The sequence below is a fragment of the Melospiza melodia genome, chromosome Z (genome assembly GCF_035770615.1).
Source record: "Melospiza melodia melodia isolate bMelMel2 chromosome Z, bMelMel2.pri, whole genome shotgun sequence".
Taxonomy (NCBI): domain Eukaryota; kingdom Metazoa; phylum Chordata; class Aves; order Passeriformes; family Passerellidae; genus Melospiza; species Melospiza melodia.
The window spans coordinates 9,814,575-9,832,503 of record NC_086226.1 but is presented as its reverse complement, the minus strand read 5'-3'; the positions used below and the strand labels follow the sequence as shown (position 1 = coordinate 9,832,503).

Below are 17,929 nucleotides of genomic sequence, written 5' to 3'. Positions count from 1 at the left end.
TTACTCTGTTACAAGACATCACTTGGCTCTTCACACATTGTTTTGGCATAATCTTGACAGAGTAGCTGTATGAAATCCATATCTCCAAACAGACACATAAATGCATTACAGATGTGAGTTTATTAGAGCACATCTGCACCTTTTAATCCAGTACTGGCACATTGAAACTGTGAGAAGTAGTTCCAGCCCTGTCTTCTCTATGATTTAGCAGTGGCTGCAGGGAGGAGGGTTGACAGAGGTATAGATCCTCCCTTTTCCACCCTTTTATAGCTGCCTGAGGAACACACCAATCTCCTTCTGGGACAGCTGTTCCTTAAACAGACTCTTTCCCAAGGGCTTGTGGCTTTGTCCACGTCCCTTATTGGTTTTCGTCCTGTTATTTTTCATCTGCCCTTGAAAAGCAACAGAAATCAGTGTAGTACAGTATGAGTCTCTGCCTCCAGTTTCTGCATTTCTTCTGTTTTGTACTCACCTTGCCACTGTGGCTTCCAGCTACAGGACCTGGGATACTCAGGAAACATTGAGTGGAGTTACTTGTGTGTCTGATTCTCTCCATAGCATCTCTTCCTGCTCCACCTGTTCAGCAAAGTGGATAAAAAGAACAGCACCTCACCTTTTTCTCCTGTGTGATCTCCTTTTTCTTTGCTTTGGAGACTCACTGTTCCAGCCAAGTCCAGTCTTGGGTCCTGTCCCATGGTGTCAGAGTGAAGAAGGGACAGATGCAGTATGGAGTAGTTTATTTTGGAGGCCACCCTTCCTATTGCTGGTTTGTTTCCTGAGCTGGCTGTGGAAGAATTCAGAGTAAAATACTCGGTTACAAGCCAACTATAGTCAAGTCTGGTCTTTCCTTAGTAATGTTGTTTCAAAAATTTCCTTGGTAAACTTTCCGTGCCGTATTGTCATTTCTGAGTTCATTGAAACTTATACAGAGACATTTGTTATTCTGCTTTGGCTTTTGCATTTTCCTACAGTCTGGAACAGCCTGATCCTTATTGTATGGTTTTGATTCATCCCTAAACCACATTGCTTAGGCTGGCAAACGAGGGGTTTGAACACAGGAGGGAAATTTCATCTCCAGTTCTGCAGAGCATGCACAGGTGGTGCAGCAGCTTTTGCCTAGTTTAATCTCAGTTGAGAGAACTGTTTCTAGGGAAGTCATGTTACCTGGGACCAAAGCCCTGGGGATGCAGCTCTGGACCTGTGACCTGCCTACAACCATTGTGTGATTTGGGTTGACTGTGTGGGACCACCAGCAGGGATATTTGCCCTTCCTGGACCCTTCTGCAGCTTTGTGTGAAGGTAAATGAGGCAATGGACATGATGGAGCTGTGCTGAGGTGGACACGTTCAAAGGCTGGTCACATCAAATTTGGCAACAGATGGATAAAAAGAACTGGCATTGTTTAGTCTAGAAAGAAGGAGGCTGAGGGGAGACATGATAAGAGTTTTTAGGTATGTGAAAACTTTCTGCAAGGGGGAAGGTAAATTGTTCTTTATGACTGAGGAAAAGAGGACAAAAATAATGGGCCTAAGTGTCTGCAAGGGGAGTTTGGATTAGATATGAGTAAAAAGCTTTCTGTCTGCAAGGATATTTCATCTTGGGACTAGACTACTAGGCAAGCCATATCCATCCCTTAGGGAAAAGGAAAACTAGGAAATGTTTATGCATAGCTACTCCTGCTTGTGATGGGAGATGGCCCCTTCCAGCATTGTTTTCCCTGATTTTGTTGGGGCACATCTATTCACAGAAGCACAGAGAGGCCAGAGCTTGTTTTGCCTCTGCTCTGAATAGCTGAACATGGCATAGGCCAAGTCCCACACCTGAGTGGGTACACTGGGTAAGGAGCAGCTCGTTCACCCCCGTGCTGGACATACCGTCCTGTTCTCACTCTGATTTTGTTTCAGTGGAAAACAAAAATTGCAACCATGCCTAGGAAAAATACCAGCAATGCTTTAAAGCCGGGACTATTTAGTAGTGCCAAATGTAATAGGAATTTACAGCCCAGCATCACCTAAGGAGTCCAAACTACCCCTAGACTGAGCAGTGTGAAAGCAAGAGTTATGATTTTCTTTCATGGCTCTGCACTGTTGGACACTGTTTACTGCAGGGCGTCCTAGCATTGCCATTCACCACGACAGCACTGTGGGCAGACTTCAGTTTGGGAAGAAAGAAGGAAAGAAGGGATATCTGTTATTTAGGAGATGACAAACAGAATGCTTGGCACTATAACAGGAGTATGTCTATTAGAACAGTACATTTTTTTCTAAGGGGTTCTGGTGTGAGATACAGCATCTTGTTAAGTCTCAATTTGTGCTTTCCCGTATTTTGGCATGCTGTCACTTTTAACCCCAGTGCTAGGCATGTACTCTATATACTTTGTACAGAAAATGTGTTTTCATTTGCTTTACCATCTCTTAGCTCATTTTAATTGTTTGGAACAATCACCATACCCAGAGGTATCTGCTAGTCATTAGGGTGAGTCAATAATGAGTTTTAATTATGTATATGGAAACACAGTGCATGCTTTGATGGAAACTTGCTTGAACCACTTAGATTTTGTTTGGACAGGTTTGGTCTGGGGCATGGATGAGATATTTCTGCTGTGGCCCCCAGTGCCCACTCACTGGATTGTCACAGCCACCTGAATGTTCTCTGCAGGGTGATGTTCTCTGGAATGGTGACAGGACCTGCCACTTGCTTTGGTGTAAAACCTCACCTTGGGCAGGCTGTGCCCGGAGCTAGTTTTGAGAGCAGATGCCATTCGAGGTCCTGGTGTCTCCTGGCAGATATTCCCCATGGCGCTGCAAAACCCTCACACCCATAGCTGGGAGCTGTCCCTCACCCCAGCCCTGCCACCAGCACCATGCCAGGGGCCACATCCAGCCCCTGACAGGACAGGGATGTGGGTCAAACCCCACTGTGCTCTGGTGTCCATCCCTGAGGCTTCAGTTCTGCTGCTACACAGCACTGAAATTAGAAACAGATTTTCCCTCCTTTGGGTTTCAAATAGGGACTTCAGTCTTTTGGGGTTTCAATGACATACCCTGATCTGCACACTGCAGCTGTTAAGAGAGATGAATTTGTAACAATGCACTGTTTGCCAGAAGGGTTATATCTGGCTTCAAACAATTAACATGTGATGTAATTAACTTTTCCTTGTGATAGACTTTCTGCCTGGCTTTGGCAGTTAACCTCGTGGTTTTTCACAATATTCTGCATAGAAATGTTGCTATCAGGCCTAAAAATCTGTTGAAGAAAGCTAAAAGAATGTTTTAGGTAACTTAATATTTCTGTGAAAAGAACTCCTAAAATCTGCCAAATGCAAAAGTGACTCTTGCTTAACAGCTTTAAGAAATAGTCTAATTACTGTAAAGCTGTGAAAAGCAATTACAATTTTAATATATTCCTTTGCTTATGTCTCATGAATGTTTTATATCTACGTTCCTTGAGTCCTTAAAAACAATGTAACTCATCTTTACATTAATTAGCAGAGAGGTGAATTGTTTGCAATCTAAGTTACATCCATCTACTGACTTTGGTATTTTTCCTAACCATGTTTTCCTCTCCCTTAGACTACGATGTCTGTGCTGAAGCTCCCTGCGAACAGCAGTGCACAGATAATTTTGGGAGAGTCTTATGCACTTGCTATCCTGGATACCGCTATGATCGGGAGAGGCACAGGAACAGAGAGAAGCCTTACTGCCTGGGTGGGTAGATGAGCATGTTGAGCTCCTCCCTGGTTAATGATTTATCCTGCTCCCTTCAGACTTTTAGGAGTCAGTTTGAATCTGAAATCTTTCTTATTCTCAATATTATCACACAAGAAATGTGGCAGTTAACTATGTTAAGAATTGAGAGATGTAGATCTCCCTGAAATTATTAGGAGGTATTACCTACAACAAGACTTACACACCCAAACACTTTGAAGTGTTGGGCTTATGTAATTTTTCCTTTAATTCCTCCTGCTGGTTGTGAGCCATATATACTGAATATTGAAGCATTATCACTAGGCCTAATTACTAAAACTAATCCTTGGGATTTGACTCGGCCAGTATATAATTCAGGATCATTTACATGTGGTCCTGCTGTGGCTAGTCCTGCCCTCCCTGCGTGGTTTGCCATGCCAGGATTGAGCTTTGCATGAGAGCTTTTCAATGCAAGAAGACTTTCAAACAATGTTCACTGATAAAATGCCAGGTGTGTTAATAATTCTAATAGTGCGTCTTGCACAGAGCTCCAGACCAAAGGCTCCAGCTTCAATTGCAATTGTGGTGTTCCAACTACTTGTTTGTTTAACCACAAAATCTCTCTTTACCTCTAAAGGAAGTCTTTTATTGTGTTGGAGGTCTGAAACCTCCAGCTACAGGGCATTTTTAATCTCTGCTTCTCTCCAGATATCGACGAGTGTGCCACGAGCAACGGGACCCTGTGCTCTCAGATCTGTGTCAACACTGTGGGCAGCTACAGGTGCGAGTGTCACGAAGGCTACGTCCGGGAGGAGGATGGCAGGACATGCACCAAAGGAGATAAAGGCAGGTGCTAGTGCAGATTAAATGTCCTGGATGCCTAAAGGGTTGGTCTGTCACGAAGAGGAACTGTTCCCAATGCTATACTTGGAGCCAGGGGTCCAAAGCTGGGATGTAGCTGATGCTCCTGGGGTATCCAGGCAGCTCTCTGGGCACCTGAGCACCTGCGGAGCAGCCCTGCCAAACTCTCTCCTCCAATGCACAAGTACACTGGGGGATGTGGAAGGCATCTTCGCCTAGGGAGGCAGAATGGCTGAACAATGAAATTTACCATTACAGCTCCAGTGAGGTCATTCCTGCTGGATCCAGTTGCTAAAAGCCATAGTTTGCTCCAATACCTGCCTGGATTATAACTTTTTGTGGCCCTGAGCTAGGGAGACCCAGGAAAAAATCTTACCAGATGAAGAGCCGTAAAAATTTTCACTGATTTCACCTGTAAATTAAATAATTTCAGTAATTTTAATTTGTATTTACACGCTCACATCTGAGATTAGCAAAAGGCCCTAGGTTGGATGGCTAGTGCCCCTTGGCCCTTAGAGGCTCAAAACTGTGTGCTTGGGGATCCAACACATTTTCTAAGCCTTGCTTAAATCAATTTCTAAATTACATTGACCAAGACCAAATGCTGCTGACCTGTAATTATGTCAAATTGCGTGTCCTGTGCCTGGGGTCTTATTTTTTTCTTTCTTCTTCTTTTTTTATTTAGTGGAATGTAATAGGAAATGGGCAAATGTAAGGGCTCATTCTTGCATCTCACTGTTGGTTCAGAGTGTACACATGTGCTGTGCACAAATTATTTTAAAGGTTTGACCTCATCCTAGTCATTAAATTACAGCATTTAGAATACTACAGAATAAATACTGATATGAAAATTTAAAAAGAAGGGAGGAAGAGAACAGTGGTCTGAAAAAAAACCCCGACAACTTTTGATGAATGGTGAGTTACCACAGGTTCATCAATTAATGCCTGAATGTGGTCTCACAGTGTGATCCAAATCCCACCGGATGGCCAGAGCAATTTATAATTTTCATTTTCATCTGAAAATGTGTATCTGGGGCCACTCCATTAGCTGTAATTCTTCCTTATTGTTTCAATTTTTTTTTCTTTATCAGAGAGTGTGTGTGCATGTGTGTGATAAATAACCTAGATAATCCCCCTACAAATAGGAGGGGTTTTTAAAATATTCCTCTGGGTAGTTCAAATTTCTTTATACAGTAATGTCCAAAGCATTCAGGATAACCAACCATTCAAAATATTCAAGGCTTTAGAAATTATTCTACTGTTTGAAAACCACCATTTTTACACTGAATGTACACAGCACATAAAAGTGCCAATTCCAGTAGATAACCTGGAATGAAACACCCACCGTCTCTGCAGACATCACCCCAGCCAGCTGTGCGAAGTAAAGAAGGATGCTTTCTGGTCAGTTAGCCCGCTGTACTCCACACAGATGTTGGGAATTTTGGGACCGCGGGTGGACACGACACGAGGAGCCGTGTCCGTGCCCGTTCCCAGGACAGGGTTCGGCCGTGCGCGGAGCGGCGGCAGCGCCCCAGCAGCGCCTGCCTTTATCCCCACCCCGCGGCCGGCCCCAGCCCTGCACCGCGCCCTGCGGAGCGGAGCGCCTGCCCCATGGACGCATCATTCGCTCTTCATCGCAGCCGGAACATCCACGTTTCACTTTAAAATTTAGTGGGAGAGGCAAAACCTCGTCACCGCTCTCCATTTCTAACGAGGGTGCATGTTTTCCGGGAGATACAGCCGCGTTCTCATTGTTCCATGCCCAAAGGATGCGATTCAGACACTTTTTTGGCTCTGTAAGTGGCTGTAATGTGGTCACCTGTTTTTCAGCTCTGTAAGTGTCCTGACACCGAGCTTTGGGTTAGTTGGTGGACGCAAAAAGAGGGAGCATTTTTTCTTGCACCCACATTCTCATTTGATGGAGACAATGCAGCTACCCGCGCAGAAGCAGGCAGATGAAACCATCTCAGCAGGCTGAGCCCAGATAATCCAACACAGATGATCAGCTCAAGAACCCCCATGCAAAGACTGCCCGCAGAAGAGCTCCCGCAGAGCTCTCCCCTGCCAGCATCTCCTCCTCCTCTCCCAGCATCAGCAAGGCACGGCCTCCATGCCCATGCACAAAGCACTCCCCAAGCAGATCCCTCAGCAATAGGTGCCACAGGGCTCACCAGCGTCTCACCAAGATTAAAGGGCTCCCATCCTGTGTAAGCTAGACTTTGTGTTCTGAGAGCCTCTATGAAATGGGACTGCTTTAGGCCTTCTTCAAAATAATTTCAGCTTCCTTGTGTAGGTCTGTGCAATAGGAACAAGTTATGTTAAGTGCCTTGCTCTCTGGTGGCCCAGCTGAGCTTGGTACATGACCTCGGTTTCTGCGCCATGCGTGGGTGGCTCCATCTAATGGCCTTTTGCCTCTGCTGGCCCGTCCTAGGTGAATTCTGGCTTTATCCACACTTTGTTCTGACTTTTCTTGTAGTTTGGTCCTGATACAGGGTTGGATGGGGGTAGAGCAAATGTTTGATGGATGACTCCTTCCCCGGGCAAATCATCACTTCTGTCTGGTATGAGTTAGGGGGATTCCACCTCTCTCCTGAGATGCAGCTCATGCTGGCTCATACAAGGATCTTGGACTTCTTCCTCCAACAAGTCAATCCAGCCAGCTTTGCAGAAATCTCACTGGTATGACATTTCCCAAACATTAGCTGATCCCCCCAGCGCTCGTCTCCATGGATTGTTTTATCTGTGCTTGTCAGCCCCCTGTGTCACATCCTTCAGGAAGATAAACTGGGTTCTAAAATGAAACACAGGGCCAAATTCACCACTTCTTAATCTGCATATAATTCCACAGATTCTGGTGGGATTGCATTAGGTTTCCAACAGCAGAGGCTCTGGCAGTTTCTCCACATGACTGTGTGTTGCTTTCAGCAACATTTCCTAACACAATGATAGAACTCATTTGGTGAGATAGATATAAAAAAAAATCTTTTTTTGGAACAGTAAAAAATCCAGACTTTATTGGTCTTTGAAAAAGAAAGAAAAAAAAGTTGGGGGTTTTTTGGTTGTTTTTTTTTTTTTTTTTTTTTATGGCTCCATATACATCCCTATGTAACTCCTACACAGGTCCAGAAATGGGCATGTCAAGACACTGGGGTTTTCTAAAGAAAGATGAAAAATTGGAGATGAAGGAAGAACTCTGCAATAACTGACTTGTGGTCAAGAGTAAATTTATTTTACCGAAATGTAAAGTGGTGTCTTCATTACACCACATCAATTCCCTCTTAAGGAAAATGCCCTGCATGGTGAAGATTATTTCAGCTACAAGAGAAAGGTTTATGGGCAAAGAGGTTTTGGAGGGAATTAAAGGCAAAAAAATTATTAACATTAGGAATATAGGAGAGAAGGAGAAAAGCAGCATATACTGTGTATTCCAGTACCTTCACAAAAATGCTGGAGCTCCTCTGGGATGTCTTGTGGCTAAATAGTTTTGGATCCAGCATAGCTGAAGTTTGGTGAAATTCTATTCTGTGCTGTGTAGAGTCCATTGGAAAACATCAAGTAGTACCATCTGAGCACTGCACAGAAAGCTGATCAGGTACAAAACCTGTGCTGGGGAAAGGGCTGGGAAGCTGAAATAGCAGTGTGCTTGCTGCCATAAAAATGGTAAATAATATGGGTAATATAGGAAGGCTGTTGGAGTGCAGCCATGGGAACAGGCAGTTCATGACTGAGGAAAAAAGCCAGGCCTTTGTGCCCCAATTTTCCAGTCAGTACTAATAGCTGTCCCAATGCTCCTGGTTATTCCAGCATCTTGCCCTTACATCTCTCTCCTAACTGATTAGCAGATAAGCTAGATTAACTTTTGTCTTCTAAAATCAATATGCCATTATCGGCAATGGAATAAACATACCTTCCCAAATATGTGCATAGGTGGTCCGTAGACAACCATCAGATGGTTGTAGTCTTCCACACTGGACCTTGCAAATATTTAAAATCAAGTAGCACGTAATATTTTTTGTATTAGAAGCTTCAAGGTTCATTTCAAAAGATACAGATGTTTCAAAATCAACACACATTTCTGAAAAGATGAAGGGCATTTAATCCAAGAGACAAGCGTAACACAGTAACCCAGCATGATGCAGTTGATCCTTTTGGAAGACTTTGAAGATTCCCTGGCTTTAACAAGAGCACCTGCAGAGTTTTTCCATTGTGGGACATGCTCTGAAAGGTCAGTGTTCAAACACGCCCAGCAGCCCTCCCAGGTAACATCATACAAGGCTACACATCATGTGCAAAGCCTCAATAGACTTGATATTTCTCAACAATGTTGAAGTGAAAAAAAAATTCACCTAGAGTTTACCAGTATGTGTCACCCTCTGGTTTGGAAACCAGATTTGTCTATAAGCAGACATCTGTTACAACAATGCTTGTTTGCTTGCAATGGAGAACTGCTTGACTGTGTATGGTATTGGGAAAAGGACAAAAATAACATTTGCAATATCTCTCACAGTTTGAACAATTTAATGGATTCTTGTAAAGATCCTATTCATGAGTAGTATCAACAGATGTGACCCTTCCTCTTGTGTGGATTTAAATCCCTGTCATTAATCTCAATCCCCATCTCTGCTCAGGCTAATTCCATCACATGGAGAATAACCCATGATGATAAAGAGCAGTTTGTGCAAAATGAGCGAAATAAGCATATTCTGAGGGATTTTACTGTAATTTATAGCATATGAAAATTTGCCCTTCAGGGGACTGTAAGTCAGTTCAGATCTATGGGGTTAGTCTACCCTAAACAAAAAGATAAAAGAAGGGGTGTGAACTTTTCCAGGTATTAAACAAATGAATTCTCTGGGGACAGTTAACTGGAAACAGCTGCTTTAAAAATGTGCTCAGAGCTGTCCCTGCAAAGTTTCTCAGCCTTACATAGAAATTCCAGTCAAGGATTTAATAATGGTAGGATTCCCTTCTCTTTTCACAGTCTGGGGAAATATAACAACCTTCAAGTTGCTTTTGCTATCACTTTATGAATTTCTGTCCTTTGGATCTTTACATTTATAGTGGAAACTGCTTTCTTTCAGTTGGGCTTCCTGAAAAATCTGAAAATGTGGCAAAACCGGGGACGTGCTGTGCCTCTTGTAAGGAATTCCATCAAATAAAGCAGACAGTTTTACAGCTGAAGCAAAAGGTATGAACACTGATCACTCATGTCTTTACCAGACCTGCGTGTTTTACAGCAACTGAGGTTAATTTCTATGTTTGGAGCTGTCACTGACATGTGGTTCTTGCACATACAAAGAGAAGGGCAATATATTTTAAAATCATATAGGAATGATATCTCTTCCTTATGCTCTTGTACAATTTGTAAGCAGATTGGTCCCCAAGTTCATGGAGCTGTGTTACCAAGCTTGTGATAACAGAGTCTGACAAACACCCATCCCAGGCTGAGCCTAGGTTTCTTGGCAATCTGTGCTGGCCTGAGTTTTTCATTCACTCTGAATGCACAGGATTTTGGAAATGATTCACCTCTAGAGTAAGCATGTGCAAGACATTTCATAGATCTGGGAACATGATTTTTCATTAATAGGATGCTAGTACAGGATTCTTGCCAAATAGGTGTGGGACTAAACAAAAATATCCCTAGCTTTAAATATGACTTTCCCCTTAAAAAAGAAAAACCCTCAGTCACAAACCTTTTGGTATTTTCTTACCTCTTCCCTCGCTAGTAGAGAATAATGCATTTAGAAACTTTTCCTGGGCTTCAGTTGCTCACATATGTAGCTTCCTTTTGCATTTTAGTAGTACAATAATGAAAGAGTAGTAGTGAGATAATGCAAAGACATAGCCTCAGATTTGGAGAGCCATATGCAGCGATGCAGGTGTAATGCCTTTTCTGGTGGCATCTCCTTTGAACACTAAGGTTCTTTCAAATTGAAACTTTCTGTAGGAACATTTTCAGCAGATCATGCTGACAGGCTGCAATTATTTTTCCCAGGGTACTCAACCAATTTCTTTCCATTGTGTCAAAACACAATTTGGCGTATTCAGTCATTGCATTTGATGTTACTCATTTAATATTAAGAAGAAAGAAATATTCCTTATTAAAGTGAAATTTACTGAGGTTGGAGATACTCTTTATCTCCAAAATCTCAAAACATCATGTATTCCTTCTGAATCAGCATGAACACAAACATGGAAGTGACAGAATTTTGTGTGTGACGGAAATTCTGTTTTAAAAAAAAATGGTAGCAGAGAGGTTAAAAAAGGATCATGCCTTTGAGTGGCTGTTTCTCCAGCTGTTTTCCATGATGCTGAGCAGGCTCACACTGACCTCCAGAGAAGGATCTGGGGGTCACATTGTTGGCCACATTGTTTGCTCGAGAATTGATTGATGGAACTAATGGGAGGTTTTTGTGTCTAACTTCTGCTGTTAGATGCTTGTGTTCAAAACTCATTCCAGGAAAACTCAGACCACTGAGACCTGTCACTGTAGGCATTTGTGTAGTAGCTGTGTAGCAGCTCACTCTTGCTTCACAGCTAAATCTTGTCATAGTCCTTAACTTAATTTTTCCCCCTGTATGCCCCTAGTGAGGCTTGATCAACTTGGCATCCTCAGAGGGAGCCCACAGGGTTGTGCTCCACACAGAAGGAGCTGAAAGAGAAGGTTCCCAACACCCTCAGCAACTGTTACCCCAAAGAAAATAGTTTTTTTCTATGCTGAATGTAGACCTGGCCCCATGGTGCTTCTCTGCCCAGGGAGACATCAACCCTCATGTTTCACCAGCCACTTGCCACGGCCAAGTTCTCCTGGGGAGGACATCTCTCAATAGCTGTGGTTAAAGATGTTCTGTTTTACATAGAAAAGTTAATTTCTGTCTGCTAGGGAGATGGTTTATGAAATGAGTCTTCAGTCTTGTGGTTAAGGCTTTCAGATTTTATGACCTTTATTCAAAATTGTGGTTAGCAGAAAAGCCTGTCATCCAATGAGATGCACTATCCTGATAGACTAGAGGTCTGTGGGCAGTCCTAGGTTGATCTAAGACCTTGATGAAAGGAAGAAGAGTGGGAAGCTGAAAAACTGAGGAAAATATATCTGGCATGCTGACATGCAGCCAACAATTAAAAGAAGAAAAAAACAGAGTAAGCTTGGTCCTATTGCACAGATGTGTTTAAACATCTTAATTAGAAAGCCATGTTCCACATCACTCCTGACAAGCACTGTCCAATTTTCTAAACCACAGACCTCCTAGAAACTATGCAAAACTCCAAATGCAACATGCAAAACAGCACATGGAAGATTTATTTCTAGAACAGCCTTTCTTTAGAATTTACTCTTGCTAATATTTGAATGCACATGGTAAAAACAACCAAAATATTATTTTCCAAGGGCCATTGGGATTTGGAGTTGAAGATGGAGAAAGCCAAGGTTACCCTGGACTAGGATCCTGGTTCAGTTAAAAGGTGAAACAGAAATTAGGCCAGTGAGTATATCCAATAGCTAGGAGGATGTGAGTCAACAACAAAAACACATGGTTTGGCCCAAAGCATGTAACAACCATTTTCTGGCCAGAAGATATCAAAGAGCAGTGAGCTAGACCAGAGCCTGGGTATTTTGGCACCCCTAGTGTGTACTTCAAGTCCAGCTGAGTCAGTGGGGAAGCATGCATAGATGCTTTCACAGCAGCTATGTGATTTCTTTTCTAACTTACTCAACAACCCTGCCTGGCTGGCAGGAACAAGTAAATATTTAAGCATCAGAAGAAAATACACTTCCAAATCCACTTCGTGGTGATTCTTTGCCACTAAAGGCACCTTTTTACTCCAGTCTGACCATTTGCAGTATAACCTGAAGAGTATTCATGGCTGGGTCTATGTACAAAGTGACATCTATTTATCAACTGATACAGCTGTAGATCCCCAGAATTAGATATTTACATGCAAGCTAAAAAGAGGGCTTCAATTAATCTGCCACTCAGTCGTGATCACCCCTAAGGAAAAGCACCCACTGATGACACTGAAAATATTCTCAAAAAAACTACTTTAAATGTATAATACTCTCAGGTAGCCACAGGATTTGTTTTTTTGTCTCTGCTTTTGCTTGGCAGCATTGGAACCACAGAGTCCTTGACTGATTTGTGTCATGTAGTGGAAGTTTTGTACCATGGTCCTTGCAAGCCTTTCCTTTGTATCCAGCCAGGAACAGGTGTGTCCTCTGGGCAGGACACACCTCTAGGAAACAAAACTTTGCTGACCAGAGCCAGCCAGTACATGCTCCCATGCTGATCTCGGGCCAGTGAGGCTGTGAGAGCCCCCAGATAGTGAATTTTCCTCCTCAGCTCCAGGGGTAGGGTGTTGTGTCCCACAGGGTAGCCCTCTGTTCAGCAGCCCCACAGTTTGGTCTGTGCTGCACTGGCTGGGAAGCTGGCTGAGAAAGCTGCAAGGTCGCTGGTAAACAAAACACACATTTTCCCTTGAAAAAGCACAGATGACAGCTCACCCCAGAGCTAGAGGTGTGCTGAATCCCCATTTTCTGTGCGAAAAGCAAATTCAGAGGAGTGAGAATATAAGAAACACCCTCTGGGACTTCTGTGAAAATATGATCTCATCCAGCCACTGATTTCTGCAGGGGTGGAGTGAATCTACCAAATTCTTGTTAAACATATGTCACGATTCTTAATTTGCCTATAGTGTAGTCATCTGGTCTTTGGAACCGCAATTCTCTCCAAAACCTAACTCACAAATGTCTGATAAATCCTTGTGTTCCTGTCATCACATTTTGAGTTCCAGTCTCAAAATCAAACTGGTGTTTCGGAAATGCCACCAAGAGTTATTCCAGCATTTTCAACCTTTTTTCCTGATTTGTTTTCTTCCTTCAGAACTGTCCTGTGCATTCAACCCCAAACTACAAGCAGCACAGGCTGCCTTTAAATTGTAATCCTTAAGCAATAACATGTTTGCCAAAGGAAGTTTTCCCAGTTCAAGTAGGTACTGCAGGTGCATAACACTGTGGTTTTTCCCCGTGCATTACATTAGGTTTCCAGTAATGGCAGAAGAATGCATGTCAAATAATTACAGAAACAGATAGGAGTCTTAAGAACAGCCCAGCTCAGAGAATTCCAGATAGCTGATGAAAAACTTTGTCAAATAGCAGGAGTCATCATCTATATTATTCAATGCAGCTCTCACAGGCAAATGCTGCAGAATTCAGCATCAACTTATCCAATGAGCCAAATTCATTCAAGAAGCAACAAAGTTCACCCAGGGGTAGGTCTGCGCTGCTAATGCTGGAATAGTTTTCCAGTTCAATTTGGCAGTGCAAAATCCCCAAGTCTACATGCAGCCACTCACCACTAATAAACTCCTTTCCTCACTGCACACCAGCCTCTTGGCTCCTCCAGGCATCCTTCAGCTGCCTCTTAAGAGACTAAACATTTGCAAAATATTTCTAAATATGTTTAATTATTAAATACGTTCAACTGGATAGGTGAATGTTTCATGGATAATTAAACAGGTAATGGATAATGCCAGTTTAAACTGTACTATGCAGTTCTGCTTGTATTCTCACTTACTTTGTCTCTCTGTGCAGAGCAGATCCAGACATCTGATGGGTTAAACAGTGTGGTTACTTTCCAGGGCCAGATTCACAAAGGATTTAGGGTTCTCATTAAAACCTATGGAAAGTTAGGGGCTTGTGCAGCAATTCAGAACTTAAATATCTGAGAAAATGTTGCCCTGAGAAAGGCAGTAAATGAATAGAGGAAACTTCAAATAAGGAAAAACGGGTTTCCTGAGAAGCAGTAATGAGACTCAAGTTTTTCAGAACTTGTTGCTGTATCTCTGATGAATTTCCTCTGTCCTCCGTTGGATTGGCTTGCAGTATTTCCACAGTGACTTGAAAAGTGAACAGACTCACAGAATAAGAATGTTTTTCTGATTATATCAATCAAGGATATGAATAAACTCATTATATTTCCTGAAATATTTAAATAGCTGTTTGTTCACATGAAAGCTTGAATAAAAATGTAGTTTTTCTGGCTGAACAATTAAGTCTTACAGAGATTTTTTGTTTTTTGCCTTGGCAGGTTGCTTTGCTGCCAAATAATGCTGCTGATCTTAGCAAGCAAATCACTGGTGAAAAAGTGCTTGCCTCTAATGCATATATCCCTGGCCCCCCAGGCCAGCCTGGCCAACCAGGCCCTCCAGGTAATACCAGAGGGGTGGAAATGTGCAGGATTGTTGTGCAGGAATGTTTAGCACTAAAAAAGTAAACTTCAGTCTGATTTCAGTAAACTTCAGCATGATTTCATACTTCATTTCATATCATATGATTTCATATGTTTCATATTTTGATTGATATATTATGTTTGCATTTGTGCTAAATTAAAACAAACAAACAAACAAAACTTTATGGGTGTTATGGTCAGCCTCTGCCAACAGTCTGACATCATCCATTGCAATTCCGTGTGTTTCTTGGCATGCAAGCTGTGTTTGTCCTGTATGTGTCAAATTTCTCCCTCTCCCTGGGATATCTCACCTGCTGCAGTTGTCATTTCCTGTATTTTAACTCTGTCTTAAAACACTCTCCATTTCATTTCAGGAATATCTATTGCTTTAGCTCACAGTCAGGATTAGAGGAAAAAATGTGCTTTCAGTTTGTAGGAGTTTGTGCCAACTCTTTTATTTTTCTTTGTCTGATTTTCAAGGATTCATCTGTTGGTTTTATGTTGTATCCCAGATTGAAAGCAATCTGAAAAAGAAAAGTATAACTCCACTCACACCTTCTTTGCTAAGTTATAGATTGAAACACAGTGAAAAACAGAGAAATTCTGAAGCCCGAACTTAATCCAGACACCTCGCATCTGGTGGCCAACAATACTCAAAATTTTGCAAATTATGTTGAATGCAGATCTAATTTTGGATCAGCAATAAATCCAAGCATTGTGCTGGATTTCATCAGGATTCTTACAGAGTACTGGCAAATACTCCTTATGAAGATTGATTTACTCCCTCCTGAACTCACCCCATCTTCCCATTTATATTCCCTTTTGCAATCTTGCTTTGTTTTCTGAGTCATTATCTCATTTTCCTGGAGAATGAATATCTTCAGTCTTCAGTTCTCCATAAGTGCAAGGACTGTATGTTTAGAAGTTCTGCAACAGACTCTGAAGGGTAGAGTGGGCTGCTTTGCAATTCCTCCAAGGAATTGAGGAGGCCTGACCCTGCAGGTCTCCCACCCACTGGGTTTCCCCTTGACTGAGCTGTCCGAGGTACTGTAGAAATCTGAAAACCACCCCTAAAAACCCCCTTAAAACCCTTAAAACCCTTGATCACCTCCTCTGCTGCCCCCCCCAGGAGAGTCCCAGGGAGTCCTCACCGAACCTGAGTTGTCTCCTTTTGAAAATCTTAACTGTACATATTCAGTCCTGCTGAATGCTTTTTACCCTCTGCCTTTTATTCTTTATGTTTTTCATGTGCCCTCAGTATGAAGAGAAGTGTTTCCTCCTCCAATCATGAAGCATTTGAGCTAGGGGCATTTTAATGGTCTTTATTGTCTGCAAATGTTGTTTCAGGTGCCTGATTTTCTGGTTTATGTTTCTGGCTCAAGTTTCTCTTGAGCTAAACATATATTTTGTTGCCTGAGCGCTTCCTAAAAAGTAATATGCTCTGCTGAACCAGCAGAAGCTGAAAATTATATAAAGCAAAATGGAACAAGAGAGCCTCTTTTTCCCCTAACACACTGGCTATTGCACTGGGCAAAAGAGAGGCGCAGCCCCCCACTGGAAAGAGCTTGCTTGTGTCAGTCATGTAGATGCCCATGACCCAAAATTCCCATGAGTTTTCTGAGGCTTTCTTTTTATGAGATGCTCCTAAATGTGATTTGTTCTTCTTCGTGTGCAAATGAGGCGTTTGTGCTTTTCTTTTCACTCCCAGTCTGTGTCCCTAATCACCTGGCAGACTGAAATTCTTGTTATACACAAGATTAAATTGTTTGGTAGTCATCTCTTGTAAGCTACTGTGACAAAGGTTAATGTTGTTTCAGATGGCTGCTGATGTGCAGATACAGATAAATTGGTTGTGTTGTTGTGGATTTGGGTGTGTTTAAGTAACCAGCCCACTGGGTCTTTAAAAAAAAGTCATTCCTCATTTCTTGCACTGATGAAGCGTCGTGAAGGCTTTCCCTGGCAGGTAACTTTTGCTTTTGATTTCAGGGGCTCCAGGACCTAAAGGGAGTCAAGGAGCTCCTGGATTACCTGGACCTCCTGGCCAGCCAGGCCCTCGTGGATCGATGGGGCCAATGGGCCCATCTCCAGATATATCACACATTAAGCAGGGCAGACGGGGCCCTGTGGTCAGTATTCCTGTCTCCTGCCGTGCACTGCACAAGTGCCCTTGGCTCCACAGCTTCTCACACCCTTGTGACACTTTCTTTTCTCTTGCAGGGCCCACCTGGCGCCCCAGGGAGAGATGGTAGCAAGGTGAGGAGAGGTACTAATTTCTATAACATGGGCACATGCACATGTGAAGTGCAGGCTTGCTAGAGAGACTCTACACACTTGTAGTCACACCCTTTTGCTACTTCATTTCCTTTTTTAAGATGAAAGCATCCTGTTTTCCGACTCCTTCATGTCTTCTTTCTGCTATTTTGTGTTTGCCATTCCTAAGGTCTTGCAAATAGTCCTGCCAGGCTCTATGCCACACTGAATTATTTTGTTTCTCTGCAGTTCTTTTGGCTTTTCCATGAAGAAATGTTGATGCTTTAGCCTTTTTCATTCATTGTGAATTCTTCATGTTCATTGATTCACTTGTTACTGTCCAGGAGAAATATCAGAAATTCTCCACTCTGTTCCCACTAGAATCAGCAGCAATCTCCTTGCATTCCTCCTCCACTTCCTTTTCATTTTCCAAATAAGCATCAGTTGATGATTCTTGATCTGGGGAGAGTAGATGAGGATATAGAAGCAAACTTTTAAAATTTGCTTTAGTCACAGCAAACTAACTGAGGTGGTATTGATTACAGGGGGAGCGAGGAGCACCAGGACCAAAGGGGATACCTGTAAGTATTCCACACAGGAGGAATTTCCACAACAGAGTGATGTTGACTGCTAACCACAGGTCAGCCAAAAGTTAAAGAAAAAAAACTCCTGTGCCAAAATAACAGATAATTTACATACAGAGAAAATGTTGTTGGAAACAAAGTAATTACCTGTTTTCATCCAAATGTTTTCGCCTACAAACCTCTTCCTCTGCTGAGTGTGCAACCGAAGGCAGTAGGTGATACGCTTAGAAGGCAGAACCATGCAAGGTGCTACTTAGTGCAGTTCAACCTCTGCTCCCAACAGGAATTTGATCCCTGGAACCTTTTAAAATCCTGCCCCTCACCT

At 42.6% G+C, this 17,929-nt stretch overlaps 1 protein-coding gene across 1 annotated transcript in view; it reads left to right on the top strand.

The window, feature by feature from the left end:
- CCBE1 (collagen and calcium binding EGF domains 1) overlaps window positions 1-17,929 on the top strand; it is a 96,003-nt gene that overhangs the window by 72,839 nt on the left and 5,235 nt on the right. Inside the window, exons 4-10 of the mRNA XM_063179978.1 lie at window positions 3,573-3,707; window positions 4,395-4,532; window positions 9,629-9,735; window positions 14,630-14,750; window positions 16,757-16,896; window positions 16,988-17,023; window positions 17,566-17,601. Coding sequence (XP_063036048.1) covers window positions 3,573-3,707; window positions 4,395-4,532; window positions 9,629-9,735; window positions 14,630-14,750; window positions 16,757-16,896; window positions 16,988-17,023; window positions 17,566-17,601 — 713 coding nt within the window. The remainder of the gene's footprint in view (window positions 1-3,572; window positions 3,708-4,394; window positions 4,533-9,628; window positions 9,736-14,629; window positions 14,751-16,756; window positions 16,897-16,987; window positions 17,024-17,565; window positions 17,602-17,929) is intronic.